Here is a 20,281-nt window from a genome sequence, read left to right as displayed (position 1 = left end):
GAGTTCTGTTGGGGGAAGACAGTTCACGCTCCTCCTCCTCCCGCTTCTCAACTAGGACCTGCCAAAGACCTCATCCGAGAGCAATCAACTGAAGATTCTCCTCAGAACCCCGGTTCAAACCGCATGTGACGTCATTAGACGCTCTCATTGGTTCACCAGCTTGTACGTACACCATCGGGCACGTCCATTCAAGAGAGAACCATGGGTACCAGTGAGAAAAAAGGAAAAACGTTATTAATCAAATAAATATATAAACATTTGATTAGTACAACAAAATTTATACATGCATTTCAATAAAATGGACATTATCAAAGCTTTTCGACTTGCACGCCTCAAGATAAAGCCACAAGCAGATGAAGAAGAAGCACCAAGCTCTGTTTAAAACCTTGCAATGTAATATCCTCAATGTTGATTGGTTGAGAGAAAGAAAGGACAGGATTACCTGATTGGTGGGACCATAGAGCATCATGAATAATGATTAGGCGGAGATGAATCACCAAAGTAGTGGCGGAAACATAATGCTAATTTGCTGAAGGCTAGTTGGGGGAAGGGGGAGGGGTTGGTTCTCATGACGACTCAATGTTGACTGTGGTGGAGTTGTCAGTCAAGCCATCTTCGTCAGCATAGATATAAAGTTCGGACAAATTCTTTCTGTCTACAAATAATGGGATTGGTTGACCTGATGAATGTGGCCTCCATTGCACAAGGGTGAGCTAAACTGCGTCCTCCACTCGGGATTTTAAACCACCGGATATGATATTGCTCTGCGCACTGAGGATTATTCAGTAAATGGTAACCAATTGCAGAGTCACAGGGAATAGTTGTCTTACTATGTACAATGTACATTCTTGCAAGCCCGAGTTGGTTTTCTCTGTTCGGATGACTGACCCCGTCTGATCCCCAAAGGGACGTGTTGTTCAATGCAATCCTTCAATCTCAAAGATGTGTGGCCCACTCAACCACAGTCAACAGGAAGTCATCATGAAAACCATCACCCCCCCCCCCCACCAACTCGCTCTCAGCGAATTAGCATTATGTTTCCACCGGTACTTTGGTGATTCATCTCCGCCTTATCATTATTCATGATGGTTAATTTCTGCCTACTCATTATTCGTGATGGTCTCTGGTTCCACCAATTGGGTAATCCTATCCTTTCTTTCTCTCAACCAATCAACGTTGAGAACATTACATTGTAACTTTATAAACGAGAGTTTGGTGGTGCTTCTTCATCTGCTTGCAGTTTTATCCTGATGAGCGCAAGTCGAAAAGCTTTGATAATGTCTATTTTATTGAAATGTACAAATAAATATATGAGAAATAAATTGAATTTTACAGAGAACAATACAAAGGGATGGAGGTGAAGCAAGGCCTTGCTAAACACTATCCCAGCAGACTTAATTGTGTTTTACAACATGCCTATTTTATACATGCAATTATGATATAGCTAATCGGTTAACTAACCCTTTAATAACCTCAGAGTCAATTTTCATTACAATATAATTATATAAACAAACAATCCATTCCATTCTTGGACATGCTCTTTCAAGAGCTTTGGCACTGCTGAAGTAGTCAGTCAGCAGAGATACGCTGGGTGGGTGATTTGCAATTGCTGTTTCCAGATGTTGCCAAGGAAGCCATTTGAGATTTGGCCTACTCTTTGAAATGAACCGTGGGACATTTGACGTCTATCAAATGTGAGCAATGGATATGGCTTGATGTCCCTCAAAGGCTGCACTCATGCAACACCTGGCCTGCAAACGAGGGCTGATAGTTTGTACTTGAGTCGAGAATCAAGCGAAGATTTGATAATGTACTTCTGAGCTGTCGTGACATCCGATGGAAGACGATAAAGGCATGCATAGACAGGAAAAAGCAGGAGGAGAAGCAGAACCAGAGTAAATAGGATTTGGCAGCAGTAACCACTCGGCATGCACAATGTTGTGGAGAAAAGTTTGTACGTCATGGTGATCAAGCACTCCAATTGGTATTGAGAAATGGGTGAATTTGATCATTTTCCCCACCACGAAGAACAATTTTTTTTTTAATTATTATTATTATTATTATTATTATTATTGTTATTATTATTATTATTTTAAACTAAAGGATCATTGCAAATTTATTTTTACAGCTGTAGATTTTGAGCTATATGTTTTTTTGTTTGTTTTTTGGGGGGGGAAGGGGGGGGTTAACCACAGGGTTCAATTACGATGTGCATGGATGCACTAATGTATTTTCATGCAAATAATCCGTGGGCTATACATTAAATTGGTTCCAAAAATTCTCACTGTGGGGTTGTGCGGTCTCACCATACAGCATGTGACGTAACCACAGGGGCCAAGTTAAATTATCAAGGAGATACAAAAAGAGGCATTTTATTTTATTTTATTTCATTTCATTTCATTTTGCAAGTTTAATTGCAATATCTTTAATTACATTTCTTTCACATATATAAATATAATTCCAAAGCTTTTTAAAGTACCGATAAGTTATTCTAGGTAAAGCCCACAAAGTCCTCGTCTTCTATGTCCCTGTTGACACAGTAAACTTTAATTATTACAACTACCCTAAAGATATTCATTTTATTGTCGATTGGTTATTTACCGCAGTTGTATTTGAAAAGAGATGTTCGTTGGCCCTTGATAACAAAACCGTGCCAGCTGCTAGAAATATGGAGATTACCTATCTCCCGGTCATGTGGAGAGGAAAGCAAGGGTGTGTTCAGTTGCCAAGTCGCTAGCTACTAGACCTTGACAACACAGACATTCGTTATCAACTGTTTCAAATGGAGTGCTTGCTTGAGTGCTTAAGCCTTTTGGTGAGAACTCTACAGCAAACTTGGTTACTGAACACACTCCTGGCTTGCGGGGTATATTCGTGTCCGGGTTATACGTGACAAAATTTTCCGAGATTGCTTTTTTTCTCCCGGGTGTGGGATATACCGGGGGTAGATTATTTGTGTGAAAATACGATACGCTTACTGATTTTGGCCAAAGTTTGTGGCCTGGATGCACCCAGCACATCTCAGAAAGATTGGTGAACTAATTAATGTATTGAGCAGGATAATTTGAGAAAATTGGTGGGTGTGTGGGGGGATATCAAAGGAAAAAAAAAGTTTTTAGCCACGTATTTTTCCGTACGTCCTGTTTTCGCCTGTTGGGTATCACCAAGCGCCACAAAAAATAATCTCAGCTCACCCTGCTCTGCACCACCACAATCTTCTCCAGTCGCAAGCCCACCACAAACCCAGCTGGGAATAAGTGAGATCGCATGACAATGGGACCTGACCTGTCGAGTGATCCATTGATTCTGACACAAACGTTTTACGGAGCATTTCCTCTGAGACTGAATAGTCATCAGCACTGGCTTACTGTTCTGTCACCCTATCGGCTGCAATCAAATTAAAACTGATTGGAGATCCCCAAGTCCATGAACTGATGAGAGTTTGTCTCCAGCATCAGTCGTTGACTTCAGCCCTAACAGGGCAATCCAAGCAGCATACAATGGAGATGAGTGGTAGTTTAAAGAGGAGGAAGCCTAGTGCTGTATCGTATTTATCATGAGGGCACAGCGACTCATTAGACAGTGATTCTGATTTCTGACAAAAGGTTTGATCTGAAATAGAATGTGGGGGAGAGTGCATCATGTTTTTGGTAGCATGGGGTACCTGGTGCATCCAACCAAAAAAGCTGTTTGTTTTTTGAGCCCTCTGTCAGAATAAAAATTATTATATGTATTTTATTTTGTGCGCTTTGAAGTCATGTGTGCAGTTTAGTCACTACATTCACTCTGCTGTCTTTCTGCCCCCCCCCCCCCCCCCGTAGCTTGATAAAAGCAAGTTGAAAGCCGGCACAAGAGTGGCGCTCGACATGACCACTCTTACCATTATGAGGTAAATCCCAACATGCCATATCAATTTGATTAACAAGTTTGTGTAATTATATTTGTATTATTGTGATGTGATGCAGGGATCTCAGGTACAGATTCACATCCCATGTATCATTGATTTGTCCTTTGGCCGCTAATGTCTTTGTAATTAATGTGAATGCAATTGTTTCCTTATTTTCTTGCTCTGAATGTGATGATATAATGTGCAGGCTATTTCTAAGGACAAAATACACCTAAGGCATTATAGTGGGGATGTCAGATAGCCCTATTATTGTCTTTCTTACTTGGTCAATAGGGTGAGCAAGCTGCTGCAGGGCGACTTATCATTTGTTATTCCTTGATACCAGTGCAGATATCAAGATATCTGCATAATTTGCCATCGCCAATAAATACAATACCAGACTCGGTGGTATTGTGGTTGGAGTGTCTGCTCTGAGTCTGGTTGTTTGATTCTGACCCTGACTGGATCGTACCAAACACTTTATAAATGGTGCATGCTACTTGCTCGCTTGATGCTCATAATTTGGAGGATAAGAGCACAGATAAATTTTGTGGGTTGGAATCGCATGGGAGGTGGGGAGAGTTTTCTCATTAAAAACGCTTTCCTTACTCTGGAGAGAAAAGCTTCTCCGTGGGATTGTGGCGCCAGCACCCAGTTTGTGTTGAGTCCCAAGGTCAACAGCTTTGTTTGAAGTCCAGTAATGTGTTGTCTGGTGTCTCTGTCTGCATGTGAGAGATGGCACGTCCATGAACCTTACAACATGTAAGAAAAAAATGGCATGATCTCACTCTAATTTCTCAGCCCTCCAAGCCTCCCTAACATCTCCAGGGTGTACTTGTTCTTCCAGTAACCCCCTCCCTGTGAAACTACATAAGTTCAAGCTGTTACTTTGTTGCTTCCTTCACTCGTATGTGGAACTGCCTTGCAGAGGCCTTGATATCCCACTTTTCCCTCCAGGTCTTCAACCAGACAGTGCACCGCCATCTTATGTCACCCTCCATCCTTGCCTTTTCTCCCATTTGGCATTGACCTTTTCTAACCCAACCATCTTGTTTGCAGATTGTAATGTGCTCTCTCTCACTCTCTCTCTCTCCTCTTTTCCTGTTCATTTCCTTTCCTACTGCATACAAGAGTTTTTAGCAGCAGTTCATATCCTCCACCTTCTTGCTTTTCCATGAGCCTCGATTGGCGAACCCAACAATTTGATTGTGCGATCACCGAGAACAGATTCTTTGCACACCTCTGTTGTTTGACTTGCCAGACCTCTGTCATTTGGCAAATTTACACTTTTTTTCAAATTGGTTGATATTTCAATAAAATAAATACAATCTTGCTTCTTTTTTTAAAAAAAAAATTTATTTTATTTTTTCTTCGTCCATAATGTTTTGTTTTTGGCTTCGTATGAATCTCAAATTCATGTGCACTTCTAAAGACTCTCTGTATGAGCTGTAAGCATTTTGTTGATTGATTTATTTTGTTACCTTCAGATTATCATTAGTCGTTTGATATTGTTTTACCACAATGCCCTTCTTGTTTTTTTTTTTTTTTCTTGTTTTTTTTTTCATAATTTTCTTGTACAGTACTTGTCATAAATGGTAAGTCGAGGGAATTAATAGGGTAAGCTCAATTAAGACCAAAGATAATCGAGCGTGGTACAAGATAGCCGACTCGACCATGACGAGTGCATTGTACAAATGCGATCCCTCTTCCACAATTTTAGTAGGCGAAAAGTATGTGCTTCGAGTAGATTGTGAGTAAGAATCGAACATCAGACCATGTTTCATGACCGATTCTCAATTGCTTATCAGGAAGGCTCACAAACTCATCAAGGCACACTTTGAGCTGAACAGTTTTTCAAAGATGAGGATGAATAAAGCTGCACAAGTTTGGAGTTGCTCTGTTGCAGCAGTTGTGCAGAAAATACCTATGCAGCAAATCTTCCAACAGAAGTTGTTCACACATCAGAGCTTATTGAGACAGTTGATAGTTTGTTTGACGCATTTAACAGCAGCTTTTTTTTTTTTTATAGACAACAAGAAGATGTTCCTTGTCACGTAATTATAACCATTTCTCTTTCTTCGACACTTGTCATCCTATTCTCAAACTTGGAAGTAATTGGAGCTAAAAACGTCCTCTTAATCAAGGGATAGTGTCTTGCCATGTCATCCAAGCTATGGCAACATCATGAAACAACTACTGACATCAAGTACCTGTTCACCTCGCGTTTAAAGCAAAACATTGTGGAGAACCTGTTTTCAACCATTAGAAGGAAAATGAGGTTTTTGAGATGATCCATCGTCAAAGCAATTTTGATGCAACTTAAGAACGGTGATTGTGGCAAATCTACTCATAAATCAAACCAGCGAGTGGAGCCAACTACTCACCAGACTCTGACAAATTCATGCTCATACTGCAGTCTCTAACCAACAAGAAAGGAACAAATCAATATCGGCATGCCTATCCAACACATGAGGAGGAACGTTGTGTTTATCAATGTTCAGCTTAACTTTCGTCAATATAACATGCTTTCATACATCGCTGGGTATCTGTGTCATAGAATTATCACTGGACATGAATTGCTCTCACCATGCCACACTTGCAGGGAAGTCCACATGACCATCGGTGATCAATTAGATGGCCATGCACATCTCGTCATCCACAACACGGCATATGATACATGAAAGTCAGACTTTGGATCTCTAATGGACGCCATTTGCATTTTGCCTTCTTCATCCCAACCCCATTTAGAATCTCGTGTCGGCCCGGGCAACTTGTGAGTCTTGTAAAAGAGCTGACACAAGCATGTTGTCATTGAACATGAAACCTCGAGTTTGTTTTCTTGTTGTACTCCGCTCCTTCCAAATTCCATATTCAGAGGATGCGTAACGTCATCATCGAGCGCCGAAGGAAGGGAGTACTCAGCTTTCATTCCGTTTTCTTGTTTGTTTGTTTTCTTCTTTTCTTCTTTCCTTGTTTGTTTGTTTGTCTGGGCGATATCTCAGCCATCCTTTGAGCCAGGAAGCTGAAATGTGGGGACAAAAGTGAAGCTGTGATTTGGCAAAAAACGGTATTTTTTTTGATTAATTGATTAGTTGCGTAATTATTATCAATTTATTAATTACTTTATTTTATTTCACATCCTGGCAAAATCTCAGGCACTTTTTGAGCTAGGAAGCTGATATTTGGACATGACAGTGACCAAGTGATTTGACTAAAAAGAGTATTTTTGATTTATTGATTAATCAATTAATCGGTTATTCATTCTTCGATTAATTACTTAATTTTCAAAAAGTTACAGATTTGGATAAAACGAGGGTTTGGGTATGCAATTCGGCAATTGATTGGGAAATTAATTATTGAACGATTATTTATATATTTTGTTTATGCAATTAATCAATTATTGTCCACCACTCCCAATTTCAACTCCATGTGCTGCATGGTGGCATCACCAGGTGCCGAAGGCACCCCGGCGATGTTGCGTGCTGGAGGATTTGTTATTATCCCCCGCCGCGTGGTGAAGGGGGGATATTGTTGTCGTCCGTCCGTCCGGCTGGCTGGGCTTCAACATTTATAGCTGTGAGTGCGATAACTCATAAACTGTTCGCTATATCGATTTGAAATTTGGGTCACATGTACCACCTGAAAAGGAAGAACCCTATTGATTTTGGGCGTGGCCGTTTTTTTTTTTCCCAACATGGTTTCGGCCCGCTCGGACATCCAATATGGCCGCCAGGCACCCATGTTGGAAAAAAACGACGTTATTGCGATTATAGGCTCTAATTTTTTTAGCAGCGTCTCACGTAGCGACCGCTGCTCATAGAGAGCTCGGCGTTGTTGTTGTTGTTGTTCGTCTTCTTCTTCTTGTCTTCTTCTTCTTCTTCTTGTTCTTGTGAAGACAAAACCTTTATATTAGGACTCTGCTCCTTTATATACACGATCCGGGTATCCTTAAATACTAAGCACTTGTACACATCCTCGCATTAGGGGTGCCTTTTGAGAGCGTCTATCATGAACTTTTAAATATATTTGGACATTTGCTCTAAAGTTTCGAAAAGTTCACGTTACTATATAAAGATTATTCCATTTAATATATTATAATTTCGTGAATACATTATTTATTTCGTAAATACGTAAATACAGTATGACGGGTCTCGCTATTGGCTTAATCAAGGCACGTGACGAAATATCGGAAGTTGTTGTTTTTTTTTTTTGTTGTTTTTTTTTTTTTTTTTAGCCGACAAAACCTTTAGGACGTTGCTCTTGGACACTTTTGTCCTTGTTTCTTAATGGTGTCTTGTTTCCAATTCACCTCCCTCATTATCTGGAATATGTATGACCTATTTCAGTGCCGGCGGATTCCCCATCTCTGATGGGTATGTTTTTATCCCCTGCCGCGTGGCGGAAGGGGGATATTGTTGTCACCCGGGTCGTCCGTCCGGCTGTCCGTCCGTCCGTCCGGCTGGCTGGGCGTCAACATTTATAGCTGTGAGAGCGATAACTCAAACTATTCGCCATATCGATTTGAAATTTGGGTCACACATGTACCACCTGAAAAGGAAGAACCCTATTGATTTTGGGCGTGGCCGGATCTAAGATGGCAGACGGTGGTGGCCATCTTGAAAAAAAAATGTTGTAATAAATGGAAAACCGCTTATCTGATTTCAATTATTTTTGGTTACTACGTTCCTCACCCATAGGGAGCTTTTTCCAACATGGTTATGGCCGCCAGGCAGCCATGTTGAAAAAAACAACGTTATCGCAATATAGGCTCTAATTTTTTTCTTAATGGTGTCTTGTTTCCAATTCACCTCCCTCATTATCTGGAATATGTATGACCTTTTTCAATGGCGGGGGATTCCCCATATCTGATGGGTATGTTTTATTTATTTGGCATGGTGGTGCTGTACTTTGAATGTACCGCTACTTGTACACCGCTCCTTCTCAATGCCACATCCAGGTGATGCATGACGTCATCACTGGGTGCTGAAGGAAGGGAGTGCAGTCAACCTTCGCCATCCACGATTTCGCGTATCTGCGCTTCCCTTAAAGACACCCTTTCTCTCCGTCTATGCCGATACTCCTGCGTATCCATGGAAAAAATGATCTCCCACCTCAAACTCCTAAGTTTTCATGTTTTTATTTTTATTTTTATTTTATTTCTTTTTTGACACTTTCAATGCTTGGATAACTATTTTCAAACATAACTGCACTGTATCACCAGAAAATAAAAAAAATTTGCCTTCTGCATCTTCCAGGAACATCCTCCCACCGCAGACAAAATAAGCCCTGCCCACCCTGAATTTGTTTGTATTTCACAAGTTTTTTTTTTAACACTTTCATTATCTCGATAACAATATGTTCCTTCATTTAACATTACCTGTTCAATTATTATTGTACCTTATCGCTGGAAAATATAACAATTTGAAAATTTACATTCTGCATCTTCCAGCATGTGCCACACTGCCACAACATCATCTTCTGGCTGCTTGGCGGTTGGTGAGGTGTGGTATTTTATTGTGATAAAACTTTGTATCCTGTTTGTTTAATCATGGGTCCAAAACATCCATTAAGTGGTGCATCTGCTGAAAAGCACAATAATAAAGTGATGACAGTGGAAAAAGTGAAAATATTAGATTGACTTGAGAGTGGTGCATGTGTTACTGTGTTGGCGAAAGACTACAACGTCAATGAGTCCACAATTCGTTACATTCATAAATGTATCGATAATATTAGGGCTAGATCAAAATAATATATCTCCACAAAGTCAAGAGCATCATAAGTTAAACATCATAATAGATGAGGGATACGTGAGTCTCTCCTGGGAGAACGATCGACTACCTATATGGCCTATGCCATGGACATGCCATGGCTATGTTCAAGCAGAACTGACCAGGGATACCCACCAACAGGGATGAAGCCTTCTTATTGATGGTAAATGTTACTTATTTTACTCAATTCTTATTTTTCAATTAAATGTCTTCTTTAAAAAAAAAAATTATTTATGATTTTTGGACTTGTGTTGGGAGGCTGGAATGTTATAAACTGTTTGCCGTTCACAGAAGTTTAGAGGAACGTAACCCCAGCAGACAGCGAGGGTTTACTGTACTGGGTTTTAACTCCATTTGTTTTCTTGTTTGTTTGTTTTCTTGCTTGTTTGTTAATTGCCGGAATCCTTCGGATTTCGGCAATAATGCTGGTCGGTTGTGTATGTCATTCTGTGTCTGTCTCTGTCTGTCTGTCTTGTCTGTCTGTTTGTGTGTTTGTTTACCCTGTAGTAGCCACACCATTTCAGCGATCATGACCAAACTGGGTACAGACATCGGCCATGGTCCAACTTAGACACTTGTCGTTTTTGGTGAATCAAGGTCAAAGGTCAAGGTCACCGGAAAACCGAAATTCTTATTTTCGCAATAACGTCTGCTAAAATGGTCGTATCGACTTCAAACCAAATCCAAAATGTGCATCTTCCAATTCTGCATCCAACCACATATCTCATTGGGGTGTCACACCAACACCCTTCTTAGCGGTTGGGGGTCGAATGTCAGCGTGGTCGGGAAAAAAAAAACTTTCAAATTGCGATTAAAAATGCCATTTCAAGTCCGATTAACTTCAAAGTTATGATCATGACCAAACTAAGTGCTATAACTCATTAAACAGTAGCACTACCGACTTATAAGAACCAAATTGATTTCCAGGTTTTTGTTTTTTCAGAGATCATGGAGATATGACAGTTTTGTTTTTTTTGGTATACCTTGTCGAGGCTCGTGTGAGAGCTAACACACAACGCACATCACGGGGGACATGAGACGAGAGGAGGGAGCGGGAAGGACAAAACAGTGGGGAACAGAGACATTAGGAGATCTGTGGAAGGGAGAGGGATGGGACGGGGAACATGGGGAATAGAATATGGACATTACAGGGACTCCTAGGAAGGAAAGCAGGGAATTTGAAGGAGGTGGGCTTGGGTGGATTATCGGGGGTAGAAAAGATCGAGGATTTGGATGGGGGGTGATAAGAGGTGGTGGTAAACAGCTGTTTTGAAAGCCTGGAGGGAAGAATGTGAATGAATAGAGTGAGGGAGTTTATTCCAAAGGCGGGAAAAAAGAGGAATGAAAGAGTGAAGGTGAGTAGTGATTCGTGATTTTGGTAGTTTTACTTAAAGGGGGTTGTTGGCGGACCTTGAGCGCCCTGCGGAAATGTGGTGGGGACAAATCATAGAGAGAGCTGGGGGGGGGCGAGCTCAGGTGGGCCGAGGAAGGACTTTGCACGACGGAGGATTCCCAGTCGGCGACTGGCTTTGGAGGCGAGGTTTGAAATGTGGCTTTCCCAGGAAAGGTCATGGCAGATAGTGAGACCCAGAAGCTTGAAAGAAAGGACTTCTTCCAGAGGATTGTTGAGAAAGTGGATGGGGGGATTTTCTAAACGGTCCTTTCGAAGAGACAGTGAGTGTGAGATTTGTCCGGATTGAAAGACATGTTCCATGTGTTGGACCAGTTTGTGATTTTATCCAGATCTGCAGTGAGCGAAGAAGCTGCTGCTTGCCGGTCTGAGGGATGACCGATGGTACGGCAGAGGGTGGAGTCATCAGCAAACAGATATAGAGGCTTTTCCAGACAGTCGGAGAGATCATTGATGAAAACCAGAAAAAGAACAGGGCCCAGAATGCTACCTTGAGGAACTCCAGCCTGGACAGGAAGAGGGGATTAAAGAACTCCATTTAGGGCCACACGGTGACTGCGACAGGAGAGGAAGTCTGCGAGCCATGAGTGGAGATGGCCTTGGATACCATAGGAAGAGAGTTTGGTGAGCAGAGCATGGTGCCAGACTGTCAAAAGCATGTGATATGTCCTGGGATACGGCTCGGATTTCCTGTCTGGCATTGAGGACTTCCATCCATTGTTGGGAGAGCAGAAGCAGCACATCCAGGGTGGAGTGACCTGGTCTGAAACCAAATTTATGATCAGAAATCAAGCCATTGGAGAAGAGGAAGGATTTGATGTCTGAAGCGATGATGGATTCCATTACCTTGCTGATGATTGGGAGAAGGCTGATTGGTCTGTAGTTGCAGGGATCTGTTTTTGCACCTTTTTTGTGCAGGGTAGTGATGTTTGCTGATTTCCAAGCAGATGGCAGATGACCTTGAGCAAATGAGAGGGTGAATAGAACAGAGAGAGGGTGAGAAAGAGCAGAAGAGCAGGCTTTGAGGACACGTGGGCTGATGCCGTCTGGACCGGTTGCAGAATCTGAGTCGAGGTTTGACAGCAAGCTCTCCACCTTGTCGTAGTTATTCCGGCGTAGTTATTGTCGTAACGTAGTTATTCTGGCAATTCCTTGCTCAATGAACAATTTCATTTGTTTGTTTGTTTTCTTGTTTGTTTGTTTTCTTCTTTGTTTGTTTTCTTATTTGTCAGGGCTATATCTCAGCCATCCTTTTGAGCGAGGAAGCTGAAATTTGGGGACAAAAGTGAATATGTGCTTTGGCAAACACTCGATTTTTATTTTTCATTAATTAGTTGGTTGATTGCTTAATTATTATCGATTTATTAATTCCTTATTTATTTTCTTTCTCATCTGGGCAATATCTTGGGCACCCTTTGAGCGTGGAAACTGATATTTGGACACGATAGTGAACAAGTGATTTGGCAATAAAGGTATTTTTGATTTCTTGAAAAATGAATTAATTCATGAATTGCTTATTTTATTTCTCATCCTGGCAATATCTTTGGCACCTTTTGAGCTTGGAAGCTGATATATGGACATGACAGTGATCAAGTGATTTGGCTATAAAGAGTATTTTTGATTTATTGATTAATCGATTAATTATTTTCTTGCTTTCCGGGCGATATCTCGGCCATCCTTTGAGTAAGGAAGATGAAATTTGGGGACAAAAGTGAAGATGATCTTTGGCAAAATGGTTATGTTTTATATTTTGATTAATCAATTAATTCATGAATTACTAAATGAATATCATTTATTTATTTATCATCCTGGCAATCTCAGGCATATTTTGAGAGAGGAAGCCGATACTTGGACATGACAGTGACCAATGATTTGGCTGTAAAGGGTATTTTTGATTTATTGATGAATCAATTAATAGATTAATTATTTTCTTCTTTGTCCAGGTGATATCTCAGCCATCCTTTGAGCTAGGAAGCTGAAATTTGGGGACAAAAGTGAAGATGTGCTTTGGTGAAAAAACTTTTTTAATTGTTCAAAAAATAACAAAATTTATTGATGGCTATTGATTGTGGCTATTGATGATAATCAATTAATTGATTAATTACTTATTGATTTATTAATTACTGATTTATTTTATTTCTCATCCTGGCAATATCTCAAGCATTTTTTGAGCGAGGAAACTGATATTTGGATGTGACTATGAACAAGTGATTTGGTTATAAAGGATATTTTGATTTATTGATTAATCGGGTAATTATTTAATTTTTACATTAATTACTTAATTTTCAAAATGTTAGATTTGGATGAAACAGTGGTGGTTTACTTATGCTATTTGCCAATTGATTAAGAAATCAATTATTTTACCATTATTATCTATTTATTTCAATTGTGCAATTAATAAATTATTGAACCTCGCTCCCTCCCAATTCCGACTCCATGTGCTGCAAGGCGGCATCACTGGGCGCCGTAGGTGCCCCGGCGATGTCACATGCTGGAGGATTTGTTATTACCTCACCGAAGGAGAGGGTATTGTGTTTGGGTCCGTTTGTCTGTCTGTGTTTGTCCGAACAGAACTTTCGTGTTTTTCTCCACAACTGCTTGTCAAATTGAGACAATTTTCACCACCGGTGCGACTACTCTTGTAGAATGTTTAAATCATAATTTTGATGTCATAGGTCACGTGGTGTGGCAGCCATGTTGGAAAAATGAAAAAATCTTGGACATCTGTATCTCTGAAACCGCACCAAGGAAAATAATTGCAATTTGGCACATGGCAAGTACTCATGAGGAAGAAGTGATTTTTTTGATGACGTCATAGGTTCTTGGTCATGATGTCATAATTGCATACATAAAACGCGAAATCTGATCACTGAAAATTTTTGAGGGTCATCGAAGAATAAAATGGTCAACAGAAAAAAAAATATATTGATGATGTCATTGGTCACGTGATTCGGCAGCATTATTGTTTTGGAAAAAAAAACCTTCAAAAATCATTTCTGAAGTGGCTGAACATATCGAGGCAAAACTTTACACATGGGACCGCTTATCCATAAGGAAAAAAGGTTCACACATATGTCGTAGGTCACGGTTTGGCAGCCATATTGGATTGTAGAAAAATATTAAATAATGTTTTCTCTGAAACTGCTTAATCGGTCGACGTGACACTTCACATTTATGATCTAGTGGTGATGGGGAATACATGTTTTAAATTTCAACTTGATCGGACACATGGTCTGGCAGCCAGAATTATAAAAAATTTTGGATGTGGGTTTTTTTTTTTTTTTTTTTTTTTTAATAATGCTCATTTGGATGAGCCTAGTCATAGCGTAATAATAAGGCTATGCCTGGATGTTTACTTGTTTGGATTCCTTCTGATTACTCCAATGCAGGACTGTACCTATTTGGTCTTCCATTTGAATTAAATTTGTTTTAATCCCATTCAAAGTTCAATTTAATAATCAATAATAATAAATGTCATGGGTCAGAGTCAGGTGGCCGATCAAAGCAGAACATCTTGGTACACGGTCATCACTGCCAGCAGTTAGAAAGTGGCAGTTCTAATTATATCATTTTTTTTTACCTTAGAACACACCAGTACACAAACTCCACACAAAATCTCTGGCGAGGGTCTGCAATCTCTGATTGCTCTTTTTCCTGTTTATTTATTTGGCATGGGGGCAGTGTACTTTGAATGTACCGCTACTTGTTCTTCATTAGTTTCATATCTGAATATTTAGGATTCATGATCACTATTTGAACCATATTGCGAAAGCTAGCAACCGAAGCAGCTTCCATCATAAAGACTTGTTATCAGCTATGTTGATGTGGGTAATTCTTAGCAATTTTCACACGTCCTACAGATTCGGCATTCGTATGCTACCTCCCAAATGTGCCATGACCATAAGTAAAGTAAATTGACTTTAATGTCACTCAGGTGAAATGTAAATCTTGCAGTTACCAATGCTTTTATCTTAAGAAATGCAATATGTTTAAAACGGTGGCTACAAGAAATTATACTGTTTCATAATGCTAGTCTTGTGTGTTTCAACTCATATCTATGAAGTATTGATGAAAAGACATTTCTAAGCAAGATTTCTATGGAATTGCATTTACATGTAGGGCAAGTCCAAGAGAACGTCCTCTCAGATGGCAAAATTTCATATTCATGCCACAGCTCTAATTTCATTGAGACTAGCATAACCCGTGCTCTGCGCAACATGTTGGGGTGGGTGTGTTTGAGAAAGGAACTGATGCAGAGTATCAGTAGTAATTTTACTTTTATGCAGTAAGTGGAATACGATTTCACTGTTTCAGAACTATTTTATTTACTTTTTTGTACCATGCACCTCATATGGTCTTTGAGATAATGTAAGCCGAATATCACGTTACTCGAGCGCAGAACAAAGTCAAAGATAGCGCGACACGAAACCACAAACTCGGAAATAATATACAAGATTTTCACGTCTGAATGTGAAATGTTATTAATCTTTGTAAGAAAATGGCAAAGTCATAGGTTTAAAGTATGAAATCGCTAAACTAATTTACATATATGCATATTAGGTGTTATGTATGGGACAATTTGAAATGGTGACGTAGTAAATTGAATCAAACTTTACAACAATTTTTTTACATGGACATGAATACTCCACCATGTCCTTTTAATACACAAGAAAAAAAAATGCTCACTGTTAATTATGCAAATTAGGCCTGTTCTTAATAAGCAATGTCCCATACATAATTTTACATGGATATTTTAGGATGACACTGAAGGTTCCGAAATTTTTTTAATGCCATTTTCAGAAGCTCTAATCCATCATGTATTGGTCATATATCCTGTATTTCTAGCTTGAAATATAAGTAGGTAATTGGTTCACAAGTAATTTTAAAATATTACGTATGGGACATTGCTTGCAAAGTCTGTGGGAAAGTTTACTTCAGCATCGCCAACATTTGACTTCTGCTTTGGCCAGTAGACATTTTGAGCTTTCATGTGTTCACGAGACCTGTCCTCCACACATGGCCCAATATAAGGCACACTAAACAATATGGCATCATTCTATTTGTAATAAGGGGTGTAACCTCCTTTTGAACAAGATATGAGTTTTTGTTTATCATTATTTCAGACGCCTCTAAGTTTCTGTTTTTTCTATGAAACATACCGGAATATGTATTTCTGTTTTACACAAAATTAATACCTTCTTCTATTCCGTTGTGCATGTGGAATTAGTCCATTATAACTACGTTGTTGGATTTGATATTTTCAGTCAGGTTCATAAATGTTTATATCTACATATAATTACTTCTATTGAATGTACAAAAGCCCTGAGGTCCTGAGACAAATCAAAACAAAAATCTAGATGAGTATTAAAAAAAAAAATAATTACCAACAAATTACTCGATGCAAATTCTTTTATTTTCATTCCTTGTACACACACTAAAACAGATCCTATGTGTCCTGTCCGGGTTTAATCATTATATATCGTATTTTTTTTTTGTGTATGTCCGCAATAAGGTTGTGCATTTTATTTTCTTCGGAAGTACTTGCAAACCATAGTTGATATGATTCTAATTTTAAATCATTTTTTAAAATCATTTTGCATTCTTAATACCTAATAATCAGATGATGACTTTGTTTCATGTTCGACTACAGGACAAGTTCAAGAATTCAAGCTCACGTTATGTATGGGACATTCAGAAAGTTTAACCCTCTGAAAAGCAATGAAGATCATCATTTATTTCAGTGATTTTTTTTTTGTCCTCATGTTGGGGATCTGCAAGGAGAATACCCACAATAATTTTATATGTCATTATTCCTTGGGATGATTATGTAATTAAAGAAAACATGGTGCGTTACGTGTGGGAGCACAAAAAACATGATTTTTCAAAGAACTATGTTCAAGTTCAAAGTTCTCTGAAAGTATTTTATCATTCACCAGAATTTTCAGTGTGGAGAGAGTTGAAACACTTGCGTAACTCATCACCAATTCTCTTACAGAAAAAATACACAGTAGTCAAGAGAGAATTAATTTGTTTTAATGGAGGACACGCTATGTATGGGACAAAATTCTCCTTCGGCTTAACATGCGATATATACCTTGTTGGTGTAAATTGCCTTTCATAACACAATCAACAGGCTTGAGCATATTTTGACACATTCAACATTTCACGATTCGAAACTCAGCCATTCATGTGGTAGGACATGAAACGGTGATCATCTGATTATTACCAATGCTTTTACCAACGAGAGGCCGACCCTTGCCACCGTCCGGCTGTTTGAACCAGGAACCGCTGCGAAGCGATAATGTTATCCCCCTTATCTCCATTGTACTAATGACAAGACACTCGTGGATTTTACCCCGACACTATTGGATATTTCGCAGGTCGGGAAATCCCCTGAATCTATCCCCCTCCCTGCACCCCCCCCCCCATTTCCCATTCAAACAATGCCCCCACATTCATGGGGTTTTCCTGGAACGTATCCTGGTGTGAATATATATATATATATATATATATATATATATATATATATATATATATATATATATATATATATATTATTATTCAATGAAAGAAGCATGCTGACTGACTAATGTGACAATGACATCATGTATATAAATTTTACCAACACATCACCTCCAAACTAGGAGGCATCCCTATGGTTACAAATAGACCAAAGCAGAGATGTCGCTCTAGATTTTGCCCTTGTTGACTCATCAAAACAACAAACTGCTCGTCGTTTGTTTGTGACCATATTAGGCTGACTACTGCAAGGAGGGCAATGGCAAACCAGTATAACCCTTGCCAAGAAACTTCTTTGGCAGAACCGACCCTCTAATGGAGTATGGTGCATCTGAATTGGAATATTGCCATTAGATGTACCAGTCTCCTGTTAGTTTATGGATGTATCCTTTTTATTTGCCTCCATATTGGTCAAATAAAAATTTGCTTCCTGTCATTTTGATATTGATGGCTTTTCAAGTTATGTTTCATATGAATTGTTTAAAAAAAATGTAATAAAAAAGGAATACTGTATGTCGGCCCCATTGATGTAGATTTTTTTTTCCGATATCGATATACTGGTGGGGTCATACATGCATAATACAGAATGCAACCATTGTGCTGGAAACTGCAAGACCAATATGTCCCATGGAGCAAATCCGTGAACTGGGACCAACGTGAGGCCAATCTACCGGTGTATCAATATATACACATACATATATATATATATATACACATTTTTTTTTTTTTTTTGAGCCTGGTGTTGGCGCAGTGGTTAGGGCAGCGGCTTGGGATCCAAAAGGTCCTGAGTTCAAGCCCTGTTGGGCCACTGAATTAATACACCAGGGGGTTGACTCAGCCTGTCATCCTTCCGAGGTCGGCGAAGTGAGTACCAGTGTACTGGGCCGGTGTATACCCCGGTTAAAATAGGTGTACCATATCCCTGTGTCGTAAGAGGCGACCAGGGTTGCGTCAGGAAGGGCATCCGGCGTAAAACATGTGCCAAATCACTATGCGGATCATACGGATGATCCGCTGTGGCGACCCCTAACGGGAGCAGCCGAAAGAAGAAGATATACATATATTTTTTTTTTTACACAGATTCCAAAAATACCCAATGGTCCATTATGTATTCATATATATGATATTCACATAATTGACACAGTAATTTTTCAAAGTATTCCCACATGGGGCTTCCCCTCCCCCTCCCCCAAGATAACCACAGTTATTTTACTTCCAACTTTAACTTGTATTAAAGAATGATTTTGTGTCAAAGCGAGATCAGTATTAATCGAGACAGGTCGGAATCCATCGCCAACGTGTACTGGTATCACTTTCCGACCGGTATCACAGATCACTAACTTAGCACAGGCTTTCTAAAGCATACCCGATTCATATAAAATGATAACCAATTGGCAATTTCTTTAAAACCACCACAAGGGCAAAGAAAAACACGATTGCTTGTACGGGTCTCGGATGCTGAGGGTTAAAAGCTAAGAACGTGCTGCAATTACTTCCTGTTACGTCTTGACATCATTCGTTTCACTGTTCTTGTTCCATGTTTAGCCGAGATGTGGAGTGCATCACAGCTTTTAAAATCATGTATGGCATTTAAGGATTGCAAACACCATTCTTCGATTTGTTGGTTCTATACTTTTTTGTTTTTTCCCAGTATACCGGTATATTCAGTATATTCCAATACCGGTATATCAATATATAGCCGGACCATAACTGTATGCTTCATTCTCCAGGTACTTACCTCGAGAGGTGGACCCGTTGGTGTACAATATGTCCCACGAAGATCCTGGGAATGTAGCTTACTCGGAGATTGGCGGTCTTTCGGAGCAAATCCGTGAGCTGCGCGAAGCAAGTTTATTTATTTTTATTTTTTTTATTTTTTTACTGGTTTGATGTCCATGCCAATAACTATGAATGTTGCTGAAATGTCTGTCTTGTGCGATATTACAAGTTGTACTTGTTTTGTCGGTGCTTCCACAGGTAATTGAACTACCATTGATAAACCCAGAGCTTTTCCAACGTGTGGGGATCACTCCGCCTAAAGGGTGCTTGTTATATGGACCACCAGGTAAGTGTTTACCTTTATTTTGACATCTTATTGTTTACAACAGTTCCCCTGCTATAAATATCAAATTTTAGATGGTAAACAGCCACAGCTCAATAACGTCCAGTTTTCTTCACTTCACACATAATTACATTGGAAGATGTGTATTTGAGTGATAATGCTAACACAACAGGCTGTAATTTTCACCTTTTTGCAGGTGGAAAGAAGCCCGACACTGTTTTGATTGTTTTTTCAGAAGTAGTGCTCCTGTTTGGATCATTCTTTTGTTCATTGTGGTATACTTGCCTATTTCAGGAACAGGCAAGACCTTGCTGGCCAGAGCAGTGGCGAGTCAGCTGGACTGCAATTTCCTCAAGGTAGTTATTGCTACTTGTCCTCTGGTGCTCCAAAAAAGTTGAATGGATTTGTTTATCTGTTGATATTGTTGTGGTTGTACAAATGCTCTGGGGTGTCGCACTCAGCACATAAGGGATCCCGAGTTTAGATAATTCCATAGCATTCTGTTTCGTAAGGTTGTGTGCGTGCGTGCATGCGTGCGTGCATGCGTGCATGCGCGCGCGTCAGGTTCGATCCACCCTACTTCTCCTTTGTAATTCTCTTTTTTTCTAAAATCCCTTGTAATCCTCCCCATCCCT

General features: G+C 39.6%; 1 protein-coding gene across 1 annotated transcript in view; it reads left to right on the top strand.

The window, feature by feature from the left end:
- Nucleotides 1-20,059, top strand: part of PSMC6 (proteasome 26S subunit, ATPase 6) — a 29,196-nt gene extending 9,137 nt beyond the window's left edge. The window contains exons 5-8 of the mRNA XM_085878119.1: nt 3,822-3,889; nt 19,315-19,429; nt 19,562-19,649; nt 19,941-20,059. Coding sequence (XP_085734245.1) covers nt 3,822-3,889; nt 19,315-19,429; nt 19,562-19,649; nt 19,941-20,044 — 375 coding nt within the window. The 3' untranslated portion in view covers nt 20,045-20,059. The remainder of the gene's footprint in view (nt 1-3,821; nt 3,890-19,314; nt 19,430-19,561; nt 19,650-19,940) is intronic.
- The last annotated feature ends 222 nt before the right edge of the window (nt 20,060-20,281 follow it).

Source organism: Eptatretus burgeri, chromosome 4 (assembly GCF_056783735.1).
Source record: "Eptatretus burgeri isolate ZD-2024b chromosome 4, Ebu_testis_v1, whole genome shotgun sequence".
Classification (NCBI taxonomy): domain Eukaryota; kingdom Metazoa; phylum Chordata; class Myxini; order Myxiniformes; family Myxinidae; genus Eptatretus; species Eptatretus burgeri.
The sequence above is the reverse complement of the archived record's forward strand: the minus strand, read 5'-3'. Positions and strand labels throughout refer to the sequence as shown.